The 22,503-nt window shown below is 41.9% G+C and overlaps 1 protein-coding gene across 19 annotated transcripts in view; it reads left to right on the plus strand.

Annotated features, from left to right (window-relative positions):
- Positions 1-22,503, plus strand: part of PARD3 (par-3 family cell polarity regulator) — a 696,667-nt gene that overhangs the window by 207,741 nt on the left and 466,423 nt on the right. For all 19 annotated transcript variants that reach the window (XM_079769113.1, XM_079769103.1, XM_079769104.1 and 16 more), the window contains exon 3: positions 2,746-2,926. In XM_079769113.1, the coding sequence (XP_079625239.1) occupies positions 2,746-2,926 (181 nt within the window). The remainder of the gene's footprint in view (positions 1-2,745; positions 2,927-22,503) is intronic.

Consider the following 22,503-nt stretch of genomic DNA (forward strand, 5'->3'; position numbering starts at 1 on the left):
GTAGAATGTGTGTGTAACTAATATAGGGAGATGCTTGCCAGTCAGTGGTTACATACTCAGGCTGATTTTGTTACTGTACTAAAGGCTGGCGCATGAAATTTGTGCATGGGTATAGTCCTTAGGCCTGGCCTGCGATCAGGGCCATCTTCCCCGGCTGCTGGCAGCCGGCCCTGCCCCCGGCCACCACCCACCTCCGGTTCCCTGTTCCCCATCGGGCTGTCAGCCTGTCAGGGGCTGAGAAACTGAGAGGTTGGCCGTTCTCTCCCGCTTGCCAGGCCCACCCCTTGCCGCGGGTCATCCTCTGTGTGGGGTGACTGGCAGGGTTGGGGCCTTGGCCTGCGCTGCCCGCATGCACGGCCACCCATCCCTGGTTTCCTGTCCACATCGGGTGATCGGAGCCTGCTTGCCCTGACTGGGAATTGAACCATGACATTCTGGTTCATAGGTCGATGCTCAACCACTGAACCATGCTGACTGTTTACTTCGAATTAAAATATTGTATAGAGAGATACTTTGAGATATGCAAATATGCTATTTCTCATTATATTCTCACCCGTTAATTTTGGCATCCATTGGTAGATTTACCTGCAAAAGGTATTACTGTAGAGGTTGTCCCATGATGATTTTTATTTTCAGCATTCCTTCTGTATTTATTAGTTAGAATGCTACAATAAGGAAAAGCTGTCCATTCTCCACCGTTTGTTTATTTGTTCAATTATTTATTTGTATCATTGTGGACTCACAGGTACTTAGTTTATGTCTGGGTTATAATTTATTTAGTTGTTTACAGGTTGTCCCAGCCTTGGCCATTGGGAGCTTCTTCAGGTTGGCACCTGATTCCCTTTGATGTGCCTCCATCATTTTTGAGTGCATCACAAGATAGTCCAAGCTCATCATGTATTCTGTCTACCCCAGCCCTCGAATTATTTTTCTAAGGAGCCTAGTTTATTTATTGGCGAACTAGAGGCCCGGTGCACGAAATTCGTGCATGGGGGGGGTGTCCCTCAGCCCAGCTTGCACCCTCTCCAATCTGGGACCCCTTGAGGGATGTCCCAGTGGAATTGGGCCTAGACGGGCAGTTGGACATCCCTCTCACAATCCAGGACTGCTGGCTCCCAACCAATCACCTGCCTGCCTGCCTGATTGGCCCTAACCGCTTCTGCCTGCCAGCCTGATCACCCTCTAACCACTCCCCTGCCAGCCTGATTGACACCTAACTGCTCCCCTGCCAGCCCGATTGCCCCTAACTGTCGTCCCCTGCCAGCCTGGTCACCCCCAACTGCCCTCCCCTGCAGGCCTCGTTGCCCCTAACTGTCCCCCCATATAGGCCTGGTCGCCCCTAATTTCCCTCCCCTGCAGGCCTGGTCCCCCACAACTGCCCTCCCCTGCTGGCCTGGTCACCCCCAACTTTCCTCCCCTGTAGGCCTGGTCCCCCCCTCCCCCCGAACTTCCCTTCCCTGCTGGCCTGGTCACCCCTAACTGCCCTCCCCTGCCGGGTTGGTCCCCCCCAACTGCCCTCCCCTGCAGGCCTGATCGCTCCCAACTGCCGTCCCTTGCAGGCCTGGTCCCTCCCAACTGCCCTCCCTGTTGGCCATCTTGTGGTGGCCATCTTGTGTCCACATGGGGGCGGCCATCTTTGACCACATGGGGGTGGCCATCTTGTGTGTTGGAGTGATGGTCAATTTGCATATTACTCTTTTATTAGATAGGATGGTATTAGAAACCAAGATCTGGGTACATGTGTTCATTGGTACTGGGTGTCATTGATTCTAGGACCTGTCAGTGTATGGAACTAAGAAATATATGTTTGTTTACCACACATGCATTAACATCCATTTACACTCATCTGTCGGTCTACTTACCTACTTACCTATAAAAACCATGAGTTCATATTAATGCCTCCAGTTCTAATCTAATACCAAAGAGTGCATTTTCTTATTTGTATCTTCTGTTTTGACAGTAAGAATTTGGCTCCCATTATCCCAAATATTTTTCTTTCTCATTTATTCCTGGAGTGTGTGTGTGTGTGTGTGTGTGTGTGTGTGTGTGTGTGTGTGGTAGTAGTGGTGGTGGTGGTTATAGTAGTGTGAGAATTTATAAACTATACACTTGTGAGGAACAAATTTACTAACCAGAATACAGTTATTTCTCAGGCAGTTCTTTTTGTCATTAGCCTCACATTAAACAGTGAAAAAGTTTTCCAAAGTTACTTAGTTTTTATCTTGCCTAACACCTTCAGTTGGTTGCATTTTTCATTGGTAACATATTTAGGTTTATTTGTGTTCCATTTTAGATTATCCTGCTCTGTGGTTGATTTCAATTATTTATTTGCATTTTAGGTATTTGGATTATTATGATGGTTCTAAGAGTAACTTACAGAAGTATCACTGCACTAGTATTTCCATGATCATTCTCGTTCTATCTGTACCTCTCTCTTTCAACCCTATTTCTACTAACTCCTTGTAGGCAACCAATTTCATTTTATATCTTTCCTACATTTCTATCTCTCTTAGCATTCTGTGATATTAAAACATTTTTATTGTTTTTCACCCATAGAATTTTGGATATGAAATGCACAACTTAGAAAAGAAAAAGTAAAGCATCAAAACTCAGGGAAAGACAATTTCTTGAAATTTTTCTTCCTAAAACATAACATTGCTGTTAGCATAAATATCAGTACTGTTTCTCTGTCAGAGTAATTGAAATGCCTTTGTGTATAATACCCCCTTTACCTTTTGTTTCTAGCTGGTAGCAGTGTTTGACGAACAGGATCCACATCATGGAGGTGATGGCACCAGTGCTAGCTCCACAGGCACCCAGAGTCCAGAGATATTTGGCAGTGAGCTTGGCTCCAACAATGTTTCAGCCTTTCAGCCTTATCAAGCAACAAGTGAAATTGAGGTCACACCTTCAGTCCTTCGTGCAAGTAAGCGACAGTTTGTGATTTAATGCACATTTTATCTTAATTTACAGGGATGCCAACTTTTATTATCCAGCCATGACCCTGTGAATGGGATTTTATAAAAATTGTTTTTATAAAAATTGATTAAGTTTGGAATCGGGACAGATGTATTTTGCAAAAGAGATAGACAAGGTTCTTTGCATTTTCATAGATTGTTCTTACTTTACTTTGGACAGGTAGACTTTTAATTGCTCACTAAAAGTATATATTTAAAAGCCTAATATGCTAAGTGTCTGACCATTCAGTCGACTGCTCGACCAGTTGCTATGATGCACACTGACCACCAGGGGGCAGACGCTCTGACAATAAGTCAGCTTGCTGTTGGGATCTTGCTGATCAGGACTCGGCGAGAGGGGCTGGACATGCCCTGAAGCTAACCTCTCGCGGTCCCTCCCCAGACTCTAAAACATTTCTTCTAATTAATTTCTCTCAATGTGCACACATTCATGCACCGGGCCTCTAGTATTAGGATAAGAGTTAATTTCCTGAATTTTAATTTCATATATTTCAAACAGAAATAACTAAAGGGCTTTACATGGAAATAAAATATAGCAGGTTTGATTGCCAATCAACTTGGTTATAACCATTACTTAAATTTATCTGTTGAACAGGAGGAGAGACCTCAAGGCCATAATTATCTTCAGGGATCTGGAAGAGATGCTATTAGAATGCCATCTCAAGGAAAGAAAATATAGGATAGAGAGAGTTTATATTAGGAATCCTAGGACCGAGTGTACTGTAGTCCCAGTACACTCGCTTGAAGAATTCTGTCAGCCATTCCTAAAAGGTTACTCAGAAAAGTGAGTAACTTTGCTGGAAACCATGTGTGTTTTTTAAATTGTATAATTTTACTAGAGGCCCGGTGCATGAAAATTCATGCACTGGAGGGGGGTCCCTCAGCCCAGCCTGCCCCCTCTCACAGTCTGGGAGCCTTCAGGGGCGGGAGGTGACCCAGTGATCAGGGGAAGGGGACACCCCCATCACTCCTCTGCTGCTGCCACTGCCGGCAGCGCAAGCCTCGGCCGGCCCTGGTTACCTGAGCCTTGGGCAGCCACCATCTGAGGCTTGCCTGTGTCTTGGGCTGGCCCTGGGTGGGTGGGGGGCTGAGGGGACTGAGGGACTCTGGAGGCAGGCACGCGGAGCGGCTGGATCTGCCTGAGGGCAGGCCTGGCCGTGCCACATGCCTTCCGCCCCAGTAGGGCTGAGGGGACTGGGCGCCACCATTTTTTTGCTGTGGGCGCCGCCATCTTTGAGAGCGTGACAGTCAATTAGCATATTCCCTCCTTATTGGCTGTGGGCACCGCCATCTTTGTGAGGGCATGATTGTCAATTAGCATATTCCCTCTTTTTTAGATAGGATAATTGAGCACTTGTCAAGAGTAAGAAGGTTCATTTCAAGCAATTTAAAAGTTAAAAATAATTTATCTTTTAAGCACATCTATTGAGAAACATTAAAAATTTTTGAAGTAGAAAATTGTCTTGTGCTGTTTACTGATAGTCTTAACCCTTTGCACTCTCTTGCTTTTTTCTCGATTCCTTTATTCTAATGCTAACCGTGTCAAGTCACACTCGACATCCGAGTGCAAAAGGTTAAGTAGATCTTTACAGATATCAAATAATATAATATCTATAACATGTAAAAATAACATATAGAATAAAGTAGATAATATTTAGAATATATAGTTTCTTCTTCTAAAATACATCCTTGGACCTGGACCTGGCCATGTAGCTTGGTTGGTTAGGTCATTGTTCTGGTGCACCAAGGATGTGGGTTCGATTTTGGGTCAGGGCACATAAAAGAATCAACCAGTGAATGTATAAATAAATGGAACAACAAATTGAGGTTTCACTCTCCCTCTTTCCATCCATTCCTCTCCATTTCTCTCTCTCTCTCTCTCTCTCTCTCTCTCTCTCTCTCTCTCTTTCTCTCTCATTTTCTCTCTCATTTTCTCTCTCTCTGTCTCTCTCTCTCTCAAAGCAGTAATAAAAAATGCATCCTTCTACTTCTTCTGTTGGTAGCAATCTATAATATTTTCCCTATTTACATCTAGGTGTTCATAAACTGCTTCTGCTTCTACTACCCCTTGAAAGTATATGTGAGGAGAACAAGAAAAGAAAATCAATTTACTAGTTAAATCTGATGATGCATCAGAAACCACAGGAATAGTGTGTCATATAGAGAGATAGAGAATTGAGAAGGCACACTTGCATGATGGGATATGTAAGTGATGCCCTAGAGCAGTGGTTCTCAACCTTTCTAATGCCGTGACCCTTTAATACAGTTCCTCATGTTGTGGTGACCCCCATCCATAAAATTATTTTCGTTGCTACTTCATAACTGTAATTTTGCTACTGTTAATGAATCGTAATGTAAATATCTGTGTTTTCTGATGGTCTTAGACTCTACAGTCGCGGTTCTCAACCTGTGGGTCGCCCACAGGTTGAGAACTGCTAGCAGGGTACAAGGAGAGAATTAGCCTAGAAGAAGCAACAGGAGAGCCTAGGCTGGCTACTTTGGTTCACTGGGAAGTCAGAGAAAAGGGGGCCTTGGAGACATTCAGAAGGTTAGCCCAGGATGAGCTGCTGCTGCTCATTGCTTCCCTTGTTACAAGTCTTGTGGGGACCCTTTGTGTTTTGGAGATGCCAGGGGCATGCTTCCCAGATGGAGATTGTAGGCTGGGTCCTTTGTCTTGAAGTTTTTTATCTGTCTCTTATAGGCTGTAATCTCAGGGCTTCCAGATTGGAGAGGGCTCCCCTGAGGGCTCCCAGATTGGAGAGGGTGCAGGTCGGGCTGAGGGACCCACCCCCTGTGCACAAATTTCATGCACCAGGCCTCTAGTGTAATAATAATAAATTAAGGCATTGTATTCCTGATGGAGAAATACAACACTTCTTAGGTAGTGGTCTTGACAAAAGAGACATATGTCTCATCAAACATCTAGATCCAACTGCCAATTTATAGGAAATACAGAACCCTGGGAAACATGTTAATACCATGAGGTTGCAATCAGCCACGACAACACTGTGGAAATGGCACGAGACAAATGACTCAAATTCCTGAATAGATCATTTGCAAGGAGGGAAAACAGAGGGAATTTACACATTAAGACATTAGAAGGCATTGAATCCAATCATAATGTTCGGATCTTGTTTAAATCTCAATGTAAATAAAACTTTAAAAATAACATTTATATGCTGATAGGAGAGTAGTATGCAAATGGGTGTTATTAAAATTTTTTTAGAGTCTGTTTTAGTGATTCATAATGAAATATATATGGTGGAAATGATTTATTTAGAATTTGCTTCAAAATAAAGCAGGCTGTGGAAGTTGGGAATGGATACTTGAGTGGATACAGGAGGAGTTAGTATATTATTCTGTCTACTTTTGTATGTATTTAAAATCATTATTAAAGGTCTTTGTTTGTTTTAGGAAACATAATATATGAAACACTTCTATAACACTTTGAAAATTTACTTTATTCTTTTTTCCTTTAATTTTTTTTTTCCATTTCATTTTAACCTAATATATTTTTAGGCTTGAATGTATTTTATTGCCCATGTTTTCATATTTGTATGAAACAAAGAATATACATTACTATTTTTAACTTAAATTTTCTATAAAATGTAAATGTACTGTGTGACCATTATTAGTGTATAAATGATCAAAATAGCATAATATATAATTTAAAATTTTTGCTTATTAATGTGGGAATAAATGAAGAGCATTCAAATGAGAACTACTTGTTATTCAGAGATTTCCATGCGAGGGGACCAGCCACTATTCCTTGCGTTTGGCAGAGGCTCAAGGCAGGCAGAGGAATGGGAAAGGTTTTAGTTGCGAGAAAAAGCGAGGGCGGGGGATAGGTTTTAGGTGTGCCCTGACTGGAAGCTGTAACTGGGCCTTCTAGAAGTGGGATATCTTTTGTGATTGGTTAAGGGTGCATTTTTGGCTTTTTCTGGTTGTTCCTAATTTAGAAGAAGGGTAAAAAATTAGGGAAGTTGTCAGTTATAAATAAGGTCCTGGCTATTTTCAGCTGATTATTACAGGGCTATAGTTTGGTTTCTGAGCTTCTTGCTGCAGATCATAATAGTCTAACACCCTGAACTGGCTACTATAGGTAGCAGGCTGGCTTCCTAGGCTGGATTCCCCAGATTTTGGGTAGATTTGTGTTTTTTACATAGATTGGGCATTGTTGTCCATTTTTATATTTAGTCTAATAAATTATAAAAGTTGTTTTTATTATAAATGTATCCCTTTAAGATGGCATTTTCTCCTCCATTAGTACCCTCATCCAGTGAAAAATATTAAATATTTGTAGACTAAGAAATCATTATCTGAGAAAGTATTTTTATAGACATAAATAGAAATAAGTAGATGGAGTTTTATTATAACTTGATTGCCTAATTCTTCTAACTCCTGCCAAGGGGGGAATGCCAAGTATCAGTTATTCTTCATCACAAATTATTTTTATTGATATGTCAGAGGACAGACAACCAATTGCCTAATGTCGAAAGGAATGAACTGGAAACTAGCTGACTGGCAAAAGGATTTGTTACTATGAGTCATTTACTTTCTCAACAGGTCACTGTATCAAAATGTCCCTTTGTTTGGCATTCTGGAAGTTTTTATGTGCTGTTGTACATTGCATCAATTGTAAGATGCAGGTTAGGTAATGCTTATATTTTTATCTTGTAATTTTGTAATTTTTTTAAATTATTATTTTAACTAGAGGCCCGGTGCATGAAAATTCATGCACTGGATGGGGAATCCCTCAGCCCAGCCTGCCCCCTCTCACAGTCCAGGAGCCCTCAGGGGTGGGAGGTAACCCGGTAATCAGGGGAAGGAAACCCCTCATCACACCTCTGCTGCTGCCACTACCAGCAGCGCAAACCTTGGCTGGCCCTGGTTACCTGAGCCTCGGGTGGCCCTGGGCAGCTGGGCAGCCGACATCCGAGGCTTGCCTGCACCTCGGGCGTTGGCTGGGCAGCTGCCATCCAAGAGTTGCCTACACCTTGGGCCGGCCCTGGGCAGTTGGGGGGCTGAGGGCGGGTCCTGCCGCACTATGCGCCTGCCACCCGCCGCCTCCCCCCCGGCGGGGCTGAAAGGAGTGGAGGACTCGGGCGGGGCTGAGGGGACTGGGCACTGCCATCTTGTGGCTGTGGGCACCACCATCTTTATGATGGTGTGACGGTCAATTTGCATATTCCCTCTTTATTAGATAGGACTTTGTGAAGTAGAAGAAGGACGTGCCTAGATCTTCACAGACCCCTCCTCCCTTAATACTATCAATAATAAAAAGTACATTTCATATAACTTTACATATTTCAATATTTTATTTTTTTCTGTCCTATGCTAAATTTAATACTTTTTAATAGACCCTAAAATTATTATATTTGTATGATGTGAGAAAAAATTAAAACAATTTTTTTATTTTATATATTTCTAATTATATATATCTAATATATATTAGAATAATATATTCTGGATTTGATTCAAAGTTCATTTTTTTACTTCTGATTTTAAGAGAAATTAAAACATTTGGACCTTTCTTTAAAAAATATATATTTTTTTATTTCAGAGAGGAAGGTAAAGGGAGAGATAGATAGAAACATCAATAATGAGATAAAGTAATTGATTGGCTGTCTCCTCCATGTCTCCTCCCCTCCCCCACTCCACTGGGGACCAAGCCTGCATGCAACCCAGGCATGTGCCCTGACCGGGAATGAAACTGTTGACCTCCTGGTTCATAGATGAATGCTCAACCATTGAGCAACGCTGGCAGACATTTGGACCTTTGAAAGTACTATTGGCCTTAGCACTGTGCCTCACCTGCCTCATGAATATGTTAGCCTAGGGCTGTTGACAATGGAGAACTGGGTGGGAAGAACCAGCATTTTACTTGACCCCTTTGTTTGCAGGCGAGTAGAGCCATTTTAGGGAATGATGCATATGGAAGGTGAAGCTTTTGACATCAAATCCCTAAACTTTCATGTTGCCCCATATGTCTTGGCAAGTCTGCCTCATCCCAGGCATAAGCATATTTAAATTTAAAGCTAATTGGTTACCAAATAACCTATATAAATGTTACTGTGTTCAACCAGACTTTTGATAAGTTTGAGTGGGAGTATATTCGACTTTAGGCTTTTTTAATAAGAGTTTACTCTGCAGTCACTCCTTTCTAGGATAGTAGTAAAATGTATTCATAGTTCAAAAAGAGTACTGGAGATGTCACATCAGTCTGAACATTTGGGCAAGATTAGTAATCTTTCCAGCCTCAATTCTTTAATCTCTTAAGTACCTCCCTCATAATTGTTGTGAATAGTAAATGAGATGTTTAGGCTACTAATACATTGCCTGACACATAAGCACTAGATTAATAGAAGGTTGTAGAATGGTGATGATGATAATATCTCTTGAATGCAGAGCCACTTATTATTATTTGAAAGGGTTGAGAAGTCACAGAAACCAAATAACTAGAATATGTATTCTTTCTCTTTTTTTAATCCTCACCCAAGGATATTCCCCCATTGATTTTTACAGAGAGTGGACAGGAGGGAATTGGGAAGAGAGATGGGGAGAGAGACGAGAAAGAGAAAGATGGATGTGAGAGACACATTGGTCGCCTCCTCCACATTCCCTGACCAAGGCTGGGGATCTAACTTGCAACTCAGATACATGCCCTTGACCAGTAGTCTGATGGCCAATGTTCTAACGACTGAGCATGCCAGCCACAGCAGAACATGTATTCTTGAATAGGACATACTGGTCGTCTTAGGTAGGTGGGGTGTAGTACTTTCATACAGAGTCAAATGGACCCATTTTTCTTTTAATCTCACAATTCTGTGTTATACATTTAACTGTCTCCACTTTCCGTGTTCACAAATCCAGACTTAGAGAAACCTAATGTGCTCAGGGCACACATATCCTATGAAATCATTGAGTCCAAGTCCAGTGATTTTTTTTTTTCACTCATTTTTTTTTTCTTTTTAAATTATTAAGATTTGTTTATAGAGGTCAGATAGTTCGGGATAACCTTGCCTTAGAATGGTGGCTGGATTCCTTTTAACACCAGAATGCTGATTTTGTTTGTGTGTTTGTTTAATGTTTGCACTGGAAGATCCAGGCTGAAGACTCAAGATTCCTTTGGAACTGGCATATGCCCTTAGTGGTGGTGAAATTTCTGGAAATAGTATTGCTATAAATTTTTTGAGTAATGAAGTATCTGATTTATTGTGTGTGTGTTTATTACCTTTTAACATTTTAAAACTTTCCTAAGCTACGTTAATGTTCCAGTTACTTTTTATCTGTTATGAGCTAATTTTTTTCTGAAACTGTGCTACTTAATTAATTGGTAAGATTTACTAGCATCCTAACTTTTAGAACGTAAAATGGTATCAATAATTGTTATAGAAGGATCGTGTTATAAAGTGAGCACTCCTTCCCTTCATGTCTTAATTTTTTTTTTTTCTTACCCAACAATATGGAGATTGATTTTGTCTTGCTAGGATATCCAAGATCTCTGGTTTAGAGATCTCTCTTCTTAACGTTAACTGGTATTAGAATAATATATTCTGGATTTGATTTAAATATATATTGAAAAATAGAACTAATATTCCTATTGTGTTTCCTTTTAACTTGTGAAGTGGAGCATGGCATACAAATGATATTCTCAGTATGTCAAATAATTACCTTCTTACTGTGCAAATTCTTTTCAGCATATAAAACTCATCCAGTTTTGTTATAGATGCAATCTGATTATTACATGTTGACAAGGTCATATATCTATTAATTGGATTGGAGATGGGATACAAAATTGCTGTAATTATTGTAATTTTCTAGCTAATTGCAGGGTTGGTGGTGAATATTTTACTTCTGCAAAATGAAAAACAGTATTCCATCAGAAGTTGTGTTATGGAGGTTCACACATTTTGTTTTATATCTTTGGTGCTTTTTGCCCACAAGTATCTCTTTTTTCTGTGTGAGTGAGTGAGTGTGTGTGTGTGTGTGTGTGTGTGTGTGTGTCAATCCGCCTCTGAATGTCAGAGTGCTCATTTTCAGGGATCAGTAGAAGCTAGCAGAGACAGAGAGCAGAGTGGTACTCTCAGCTACCTCTTTGTCCTGGTTTCCACCTTACCTCTGTTGTTTATTTGTAAATTGGAATACTCTCCTTTCAGAACTATAGTAAAAGTTAGACGGGTCAGATCCAATTGGAAGAGTAATTCTCTTATCTGCTCTCTTGTCACCTGTGTCCTACTTAGAAAAGCTCTCTGAATTGAACATTTTTAAATTACATTCATATTGTTTGCGTTTGCAATAAAAAAATAAGTGAATTATTGGTCAGGCCACTTAGTATTGTTGCATGGAGCTTGTTTTGCATATTCTCTCTCTTGTATTTTTTTTTACATTTATTTAAGCTAAGCTAGCTTTCAGAGCTGAAAGCCCAATTGACATTTTAAAAATAATGGTACAGTCTCCTAAAACTCAGAAATAATCAGAAAACCTGAATAGGCCAATAGCAAACAACTAATGGAATAGAAGCAGTAATAGAAAAAAAAAACCCTCCCAGCAAACAAAAGCCTGGGTCCACATGGCTGCACAGGGGAGCTTTACCAAATATTCAAAGAAGAACTATCACCTATCCTCCTCAAACTATTCCAAAAAACCCAACAGGAAGGAACACTTCTAAGCTCTATTTATGAGGCCAGCATTACACTAATTTCAAAACTAGGTACAGACAGTACAAAGAAAGAGAATTACAGGCCAATATCCCTGATGAACATAGATGCTAATATCCTCAAAAGAATATTAGAAAATTGGATCCAGCAATACATTAAAAAGATCATACATCATGTATCATAAATTATCGAATGAGATACAAGACGCCTTAATGAGCGAATTAATTAGGAGTCATTTATTCACGCACAGCCCAGAGGGAGGTGTCTTTTCCAAATCTCTGAGCACCCCATACAGGAAGTTTTTCCGTACTTATACTTTCGAGCCTCTTAGTTTGCAGATATTACAAAGGGCTCTGTGTGAGTTATTGTTACAGACAGTTGTAACCTTGAAAACATAATGAGCTTGTACTTGGCATAATTATTACCAGTATTAGTCTATTACATTGGATGGCTAGTTTGCAAGGTCAGATAATTAAGTTTATCTTTTTCTATTATTTGAATGAAAAACAAAGTCATTTTACAGAATAACAGACTGTCTTAAGGTGACAGAATTTATAATGACAGAGTTTACAGGACTAGGGACTATCTAACAATAGCAGAGAGTTTCAAACAGCAGTTTTGTTTTTTTTATATAAGATGGAGGTTACTATGCTTCACATGAACAATTGGGATTAATTCCAGGGATGCAAGACTGGCACAATATTCGCAAATCAATAAACATGACACATCACATAAACTAATTGAAAGACAAAAATCACATGATTATATCAGTAGATGCAATAAAAGCAATTGACAAAATTCAACACCCATTTTTGATAAAAAAAAAACTCTCAGCAAAGTGGGAATATAGGTAACATATCTCAATATGACAAAGGCCATATATGACAAACCTACATGAACATCATACTCGATGAGCAAAAACAAAAACCATTTCCCTAAAAACAAAAATAGGACAGGAATGTCCGCTTTCACCACTCTTATTCAACATAGTACTGGTAGTGGTAGCCACATTGATCAGACAAGAAGAAATAAAAGGCATCCAAATTGGAAAGGAGGAAGTAAAACTCTCATTTTTCACAGATGACATGATATTGTCATCATGGTAGAGTCTTTAGAAAACCGTAAATACTCTACCAAAAAACAACTAGATTTAATAAATGAATTTGGCAGTGTATCAGGATACAATATCAACACCCAAAATCGATCTCTTTCTTATACACCAATAATGAATTCTCAGAAAGAGAAACTAAACAAACAATCCTATTTACTATTGCAACAAAAAGATTAAGATACTTAGGAATGAACTTAATCAAGGAGGCAATAGACCTGTACTCAGAAAGCCACAGGTCATTGAAAAAAGAGTAGAAGAAGATATAAAGAAGTGGCAGAATATACCGTGTTCATGGATTGGTAGAATAAAAATCATTAAAATGTTCATACTACTCAAGGCAAACTACTGATTCAATGCAATCCCTATTGAAATACCAACAGCATATTTCACAGAGCTGGAAATTTTACTCCAGAAATTTATAGGGAACCAAAAAAGACCCCAAATAACTGCAGCAATCTTGACAGAGAAAATCAAAGTTGGAGAAATCACAATATTAGATTTCAAGTTATACTACAAAGCCACTGTAATGAAAACAGTCTAGTACTGGCGCAAGAACAGGCATATAGATCAAAGAAATAGAACAGAGACCCGAGAAATTGGCCCAAGCCATTATGCTCAACTAATATTTGACAAAGGAGGCAAGAGCATACAATGGAATCAAGACAGTCTCTTTAATAAATGGTGTTGGGAAAATTGGAGAGATACATGCAAAAAAAAAAAAAAAATGAAACCAGACCACCAACTTACACCATACACAAGAATAAACTCAAAATAGATAAAAGACTTAAATATAAGTCAGGAAACCATAAAAATCCTAGAAGAAACCATGGGCAGCAAAATCTCAGATATCTCTCGTAACTGTATCTTTATGGATACATTTCCTAGGGCAAAGGAAACTAAGGAGAAAATAAACAGATGGGACTACATCAAAATTAAAAAAGCTTCTGCCCAGCAAAAGAAACCATGAACAAAATGAAAAGGGAGCCCACTGTATGGGAGAACATATTTGTCAATGATATATCTGATAAAGGGTTATTATCCAAAATATATAAGGACTCATACAGCTTAACAAATGGAAGATAAAACAGTCCAATTAAAAAATGGCAAAGGACCAATAGGTACTTATCCAAAGTAGACATACAGATGGCCAAGAGACATATGAAAAAATTCTCAAAATCACTGATCATCAGAGCGATGCAATGAGGTATCACCTCACACCTGCCAGAATGACTACCATCAACAAATCAACAAATGGCAAGTGCTGGCGAGTATATGGAGAAAAGGGAACCCTAGTACACTACTGGTAGGAATGCAGACTGGTGCCGCCATATGGAAAACAGTATAGAGTTTCCTCAAAAAATTAAGTATGGAACTGCCAATTGACCCAGAGGTCCCACTTCTAGGAATATATCCTATGAAACCTGAAGCACCAATCAGAAAGAATGTATGCACCCCTATGTTTATAGCAGCACAGTTTACAATAGCTAAGATCTGGTGCAGCCCAAGTGCCCAACAGCAGATGAGTGGATAAAAAAGCTGTGGTACATTTATACCATGGAATACTATGCAGCAGTAAAAAAGAAGACTCTTTTACCCTTTGAGACAGCATGGAGGGACCTGGGGAGTATTATGCTAAGTGAAATAAGTCAGTCAGAGAAAGACAAGTATCACATGATCTCACTCATACGTCGAATCTAAGTAATAAAATAAACTGATGAATGGAGTGGATCCAGAGACAGAGTGTGGAATCTTGGAGAGAAGGCAGGGGAGGGTGGGTGGGAAGTAATCAACCAAAGACCTTGAATGCATATGCATAATCCACAGACGCAGACAGTACGGTGGTGAAAGCCTTGGGAGTGGGCGGGGGGCGGGCTGGAGGGGTCTATGGGGTAAACAAGGGACATATGTAATACTTTCAACAATAAAGTATTTAAAAAATAATCCTATATAATAAAAGCCTAATATGCTAAGTGTCTTGTCATCCAGTTGGCCATTCAACCAATAAATCATAATCCTATCTAACGAAAGAGTAATATGCAAATTAACCATCACTCCGCTACGCCCACAATACATCTCCTAGGGCAAAGGAAACTAAGGAGAAAATAAACAGATGGGACTACATTAAAATTTAGACAGACAGTCTGTTATTTCCCTTTTATTTCTTCGCCTACCAGCCAATCAGGAGCGAGTATGCAAATTAACCTAACCAAGATGGCTGCAGCCATGGAGTGAGCAGGAGGCTTGGGTTTCCCCAAAAATGGAGGAAGCCAAGCTTTCTGCACACCCTGGCCTGCCTTAGCCTCCGCTTAAGGCTACAAAGTTTCAATTATAGAAGATAAATAAATATCAACAAAAATGGCTGCGGCCACGGAGCAAGCAGGAGGCTTGGCTCCGCTCAAGGCTACAAAGTTTTAATTATAGAAGATAAATAAATCCCAGACACCAGGGCCTCCGCTTGGGTCGCCGGGGGGCGTGGCCAGCCTGCAAACCATCACAGGCCCCTCGCCCAGGCCACCCCATACCCCAAAGGTACCCCTACCCTGATCCGGGACACCCTTCAGGGCAAACCAGCTGGCCCCCACCCGTGCACCAGTCCTCTATCCTATCTAATAAAAGAGTAATATGCAAATTGACTGTCACTCCAACTCACAAGATGGCTGCCCCCATGTGGACACAAGATGGCCAGCAGAGGAGGGCAGTTGGGAGGGACCAGGCCTGCAAGGGAGGGTAGTTGTGGGTGATCAGGCCAGCAGGGGAGTGCAGTTGGGAGGGGCCAGGCCTGCAAGGGAGGGAGTTGGGGGCGATCAAGCCTGCAGGGGAGGACAGTTAGGGGTGACCAAGCCAGCAGAGGTGGGAAGTTGGGGGCAACTGGGCCTGCAGGGAAGGGCAGTTGGGGGGGACCTAGGCCTACAGGGAAGGGCAGTTGGGGAGGACCTGGCCAGCAGGGGAGGGCAGTGAGGGGTGACCAGGCCTGCAGGGGAGGACAGTTAGGGGTGACCAGGCCTGCAGGGGAGGGCAATTAGGGTCAAAGAGGCTGGCAGGGGAGCAGTTAGGCATCAATCAGGCTGGCAGGGGAGTGGTTAGGTGGTGATCAGGCTGGCAGGCAGAAGTGGTTAGGGGCAATCAGGAAGGCAGGCAGGCGAGCAGTTGGGAGCCAGCAGTCCTGGATTGTGAGAGGGATCCCAGATTGGAGAGGGTGCAGGCTGGGCTGAGGGATACCCATCCCCGTGCATGAATATCATGGACTGGGCCTCTAGTATGCTAATGATATGCTCAACTGCTCGCTATGTCATGCACTGACCACCAGGGGGCAGGCAGTCAACCGGTCGACCAGTCGCTATGATGTGCACTGACCACCAGGGGGAAGACGCTCCAACTGGTAGGTTAGCTTGCTACTGGGGTCCGGCTGATCGGGACTGAGCGAGACAGGCCGGATACGCCCTGGAGCCTTCCTGTGGTCCCTCCCCAGCTGGCAAACCTCTCGCGTCCCTCTCTGGCCCCAATTATGCACTGGTGGGGTCCTTCGGCCTGGCCTGCACCCTCTCACAATCTGGGCTGAGGGAAACCGCCCCTTTAAGTGCACGAATTTTGTGCACTGGGCCTCTAGTTAAAAAATAATGTTAGGTGTCAGTTCCAGCCTGACGATTGAACTGGGCTGAGGTAGGGAGGTGGGATTTGAGAAGAGAAAGAAAGACAGGACAGCGGGATTCGGGAGGTCCACAAGCTCTCGAGAAGCTCTGGCAACTTTTCTTAGTAATACAGTGCTTTTTATACATAAGACACTAAGCAGGGAATCACTCACAAGGAAACATTCTTTGTTTCTCTAAAATCACTACTGGAGGGATAAGTTGAAGGACAGGTTTCTTGTTACAATAAATCTCACTAGTTGGATACATATTTCTTGGTAAGCCATGAAAGTAGCTCTTATCCTACTGATAGCAGTCATATAAACAAACCCTGGGAAAGCTCTGTAGGCAGGGGCTGCTCTCGTTACACTGATTAGTTGCCATCCAAACAGGCCTGGGAAATCTGTGCGGGTAGGGTGCCAGCCTTGCTAGCCCCTACAGGTGCAAGGACCGCGTCAGCTTACAGCCCGTTCCCCACAGTTAGGTACACAGGTGAGTCTGTTTGGAGGACTGCCAGTGGGTGGGGACGATGCTTCTAAGTGGGTTTTGGAAGCTCACTGAGGAAGATGGTAAAGCAGGCTGATGTTTACCCCCTTTTGAAACACACTGGAGGCACAGGTGAAAATTGCCAAACCTAATGAGCAATTTGGCAGATAAGACAGTTCTTCAGACGCTATCAGTTCAGCAGCAGGTGCACTGTCTATGAATGAACCATGTTGTTGTTCCAGAGGACCGCATTTAAATACCATAAATAAAACTCTTTTCATTGGTATTTGGTATCACAAAAATTTTATCCTTCAGTTTTCCAATTAAATAACCAGCAAAAAACTTATTTTAACTTTGTTTGTAAAATTATTTTTAAACTTTTCCTGTTCACATTTCATCCATAAAAAAGTGAACAAAATTTATTTTCCCTATATTAGAATACAAGTAAAACCAATAATAAAATGTAATTGATTACTTGCTTCATTGGGCTAAAACATTCATTTGTGGTCTTTTGGTTGGAGCACTCTAAAGTATTTTTATAGTCTTTTTAATGTACTGTTTTATTTATATTTACCCAGGAATCGTTTTCTTCCATTGAGCATATGAAAATTTAGACATGTGCATATATTCTCCCCACTGTGGCTTTTAGTATGTTGTTTGGCACATGAGACATTTGGGAAAGCTTTTCATATCTCTGTAGAATGTTGAAGTCCCTTAGGAAACTTCAGATCCACCTCCTTTATTTTTACCATTGGGAAGTGGTGGCAGAATGCAGTAAAGTAACACCATCTGTGCGTAAGGCATAACCACAGCTTCATATTTAATACCAGGGAAGCTATTGCCCAAAATGTGTGAATATTTACTGTATGTCAAGATGCCTTTTTTGGTTTCTTTGTGGCATATCCAAACCATTTTTGCAGTTCCTACCTGGCATCAGTATTTCTGAGGTGTCCTTCAGCAAAAGAAGCATTTGCCCCTTAAATAATTTAATTATATCTATGTGTACACTTAATTTTTAAAAATCTTCACACATATGTATTTAATAATAATTTACACTTTAATAATAGTGAATCAGTTCAATGGGAGTATTATTATTTTTTAAATTATCTACTCCATGTAGTCACATGGACTTTATTTAGCCTCTAGTTAGCAGCTGATCCTTGGATAGTGTATTTATCTGAAAGGCTTGCCGTTACGGGATTCCTAGTGTTGCCTGTTCAGAACTCCTCACTTTGGGGTGGGATGAGTTGAAATTAAACGGAAATCAGGGGGAACTGGACGTGTATACAGAGCTCTCTGTATCTGTCAAAATGTTGTGGCAGAACGCACTGGAGAACGATCAGCCAGCACTCTAAGGGAGGAAAGTTTTAACCTTTATTCCATAGATCTGCTAGTCCAGGGGAATTCCGGATCCAAAGCCTGAACTGAACTCGTGGGGAGGCTCTGGCCTATATATCTCCTCCTGTGGTGGGCCCCTGAGGGTCCCTGCAGCTCCGCCCATCAGTCTTGGCAGGGCCTTGGGGATGCTCTGCAGCTCTGCCCTTGTCAGCTGAGGCGGGGCCCTGCGGTTAGACTGCAGCTCCACCCAAGTCAGTCAGAGTGGGGAAGTAAGAATACAGTTTTAACCAGATACTGAACTAGGTTGCAAGCCCCCCCATTCTCCTTTTCAAAAACTGGCTAAATCTTTGGGAAGAACAGTTTTACCGATTCCTCTTCCTCCCCCTAAAGATTTCTCGATTGCCCAATCAGCTTCTTCCCTTCTAACTTCTTTTTGTCCTCAGCCACCATAATTTTTAATAGTAATAGAACTATGAATATATTAATAAAGGTACAATTTAAATCAAAGCCAGAAGGCCCGTTTCCAAATTATTACGTAGGGAAAATAATACTGTGAAAATATTTTAGTTGATAAGATTAAATTGTAAACTGATTTCATATTCATTTTCATCTTCCATTCTAACCAGCTATTAAGGTTCTTTTCGCTATTATTGCAAGTCACAGAAAAACACATTTTGGATTGTTTTGTGACCATGAAAGCCTGGCAGAGGAAATCTTTTCTTCTCTTGTTGCTGCACTTGTTATAGATCTCCTGTTTACTTTTTGAAACTAATATTGGAGAAATGCGTGGATGGTCTTCTCCATTGCTAGTGAGAGTGTGGTTCTTGGGGTACTACTGGAATAAGAATTTCCAGAGGTTCCCACTGGAGATAGAGAGCTTTATTTGCATGGAATTATATCATTGGGTTTGCAAAGTCCTATTTCCCTTAATGCAGTCCTGGAAGATGGGCAGTTGGGGATTTAGAGCTAGAAGCAAAGCCAGTCCAGAGTTTCTGTTCCATGGTGGATCTGGGTATGGGATGGCATTAGGCTAGTTGCAATCCATTAGTTCATTTTGTGGGGCATCCACAAATCTGTGGGCCACGTGGGCGAATGCAGGGGAGACGAGAGTGTACCCCCTGCAACAGGAGTCCCAAGAGTCCCACGGAACTAAGATGCAAAATAAAGAATTCCTTTATTTAGGAGTTTATCTCAACTCTTCCTGCACTTGCAGTGGCCACATCTACTCTGGACAATGACCTGTTCCCAGGTGTTATTGGTAGGCAAGTAACTTTCCTATATTACCCAGAATTTATTGGACGTGCATCCATTCTCCCCCTGTCCAGTTCCTGGCGAGTGTTAAACTGCAGCTTACTCCCATAGCTGCTCAAATGACATGTCTATAAAATTTGGCCTTCCTTTTGCTCCTTTGCAGTTATTCATAACTAGTTAATTACAACAGTATCAAGATTATGTTTGCTTATTTATATTTTCATTGCTTTTAATGTCAGAAGTGGCTTTGCATTCCCAGTTTTGTTTGCTACTGTTTGGCCCCAGGACCCAGTTGGTCATATCTCAGAATTATTGTGTCAGTCCCACATGTTTGAAAGACCCAGAGGAAGCTACACAAAAGGCACAAGGTGCTTGGTAAATGTGGAACCAACATTTTAAAGGAAAATAACAAGTTTAAATCAGTATATTAATTCATTATGCTGTTTTTATTTACTAAATTTATATTGACATAAGTTAATTTATTAATCATTATTTATCAATTTATTGCCTACATATCAGCAAATAGTTCTCCTTAATAAAGAGTCTGGGTGCTGTCTTGTGTTCACATAGTGTGCCTTGTGAATGTGTAAGTGCACATGAGTATAGGTGTGCTTGAGGAACACATTTGAGAAAGGGTCAATATTGCCTTTTCACAAAGAGTTCTTTTTTATGGAGCTCTTTCTATGCTTTAGATTTGATGCTTCCTTTAAATATTTTTCTTATATTGGCACTTGACAGTACTTAAGTAAATCTAGAATTTTCATAACTCCAAAAAGCAGAGTATGTTTTCATTTCCTCACCTACTGTTTCTCTCTCTTGGTCTCATAATTCCAAATCATTGACCTAGCTCACTCTTCAATACTGTCACACACTGATTTGTAGGATGGAATGCCTTTCTATCTGCATCATTATTACACATTTTCAGTGTTTTAAAAGTTGTAGAAAGTTTTCTGCACCCTACATTTTTCTATCTGTCCTGGGGATTAAATGACCACTATCTTTTATTTTTCAACTCTTATGTGCAGAGTCCAGGGTAAATATAGCCATCACAGCAGTTGTCACCTATGTTGCTTTTGTTTTTCTCTAGCACAGTATTAAAGCATCTTTTTCTTGTCTTTAGAGTGGCACGCTGTTTAGTGAGGCTGTGTATGGAAGGAATGTAGGAGTGGCATGTAACTTCAGGAAAATAGTTTTATAATGATGACTCCCTTGTTTAAAGATGGAAAATTATAACTGGGCCAGTTTAGGAAGCCTCAGACCAACTCTAATATGAAAAAAACAGTGACCAGAGTCTAAGTGGTTAGGGCGTCGGCCTGTGCACCAGAGGATTACAGGTTCGATTCCTAGTCAAGAACCTGGGTTGCAGGTTTGATCCCCAGCCCTGGTCCTGGCACATGTGGGAGGTAACCAGTGGATGTGTCTCTTTCACTTTGATGTTTCTTTCTCCCGCCCCCTCCCCATGCCCCTCTCCTCTCCCTGCTCCTTTCCCTCCCTTCCACTCTCTCTGAAAATCAATAGAAAAAATATCCTCAGGTATGTATTAAAAACAAACAAAAATAACAACAAAAAATCATGATAAATTAGCTAGAAAAGTATTTATTTTAAATATATAATTTTTGTTAATGCATTGGAAAAGATAATTCTATGGCAGAGACGTTACAGCCTAAATATTTATGACTTAGAACACCACAACTAGCTGCTGGTCCCTTTGCATGAGTAGTATGTATCTACTAATATTTGATGATAGCCATTCTTTAGTGACCAGAGTAAGGGAGTTGATAATGGGAGGCAGAAACAAGGTCACTGATAATTCAAAAATCATAGGACACAACTGCACTGAATTCTGAGAACAGGTCCAGAATTCTTAGTTAAGGCTTGGGAGGATCATGCATCCACTCTAAGAAGGTAAGGGACAGCCAGGTGGGCAGGGATATGTATGTGCCTGCTTTTTGTACTTCAGCCAGAAAAGTTACTAGTCTCCCTTCCTCATTTCTCTCCCTTATCTAATACTAGAAGCCCGGTGCACGAAATTCGTGCATAGCGGGGGGTTGTCCCTCAGCCCAGCCTGTACCCTCTCCAATCTGGGACCCCTGGAGGGATGTCCGACTGCCCGTTTAGGCCCGATCCTGGTGGGATCGGGCCTAAACGGGAAGGCGGACATCCCTCTCACAATCCAGGACTGCTGGCTCCCAACTGCTTTCCTGCCTGCCTTCCTGATTGCCCCTAACTGCTTCTGCCTGCCAGCCTGATCACCCCCTAACCACTCCGCTGCCAGCCTGGTTGATGCTTAACTGCTCCCCTGTCAGCCTGTTTGCCCCCAACTTCCCTCCTCTGCCAGCTTGGTCACCCCTAACTGCCCTCTCCTGCTGGGTTGATCACCTCCAACTGCCCTCCCTTGCAAGCCTGGTCCCTCTCAACTGCCCTCCCTTGCAGGCCTGGTCCCTCACAACTGCCCTCCCTTGCAGGCTGGGTGCCTCCCAACTGCCCTCTCCTGCTGGCCATCTTGTGTCCACATGGGGGCAGGATCTTTGACCACATGGGGGCAGCTATATTGTGTGTTGCAGTGATGATCAATCTGTATATTACTCTTTTATTAGATAGGATAGAGGCCTGGTACAGGGGTGGGGGCCAGCTGGTTTGCCCTGAAGGGTGTCACAGATAAGGGTGAGGGTTCCCTTGGGGTGTGGGGCGGCCTGAGCGAGGGGCCTTTGGTGGTTTGCAGGCCGGCCACGCCCCCTGGCAACCCAAGGGGAGGCCCTGGTATCTGGAATTTATTTTCCTTCTACAATTGAAACTTTGTAGCCTGGGGCAGAGCCAAGCCTGGGGCTCTGGCAGCCATTTCTGTGGCAATTAATTCACCTTCTACAATTTAAACTTTGTAGCCTTAAGCGGGTGAGCCCGGCCAGGGTGTGCGGAAAGCTTTGCTTCCCCTGTTGCCGCCGGCAACCCTGGCCTGCTCTCTCAAGCTCCATTCTGCCGCCATTTGTTTGAATTTGTTTACCTTCTATAATTGAAACTTTGTAGCTTGAGTGGAGGCTTAGGCCTGCAACGGC

This window comes from Cnephaeus nilssonii, assembly GCF_951640355.1.
Source record: "Cnephaeus nilssonii genome assembly, chromosome: 4".
Taxonomy (NCBI): Eukaryota; Metazoa; Chordata; class Mammalia; order Chiroptera; family Vespertilionidae; genus Cnephaeus; species Cnephaeus nilssonii.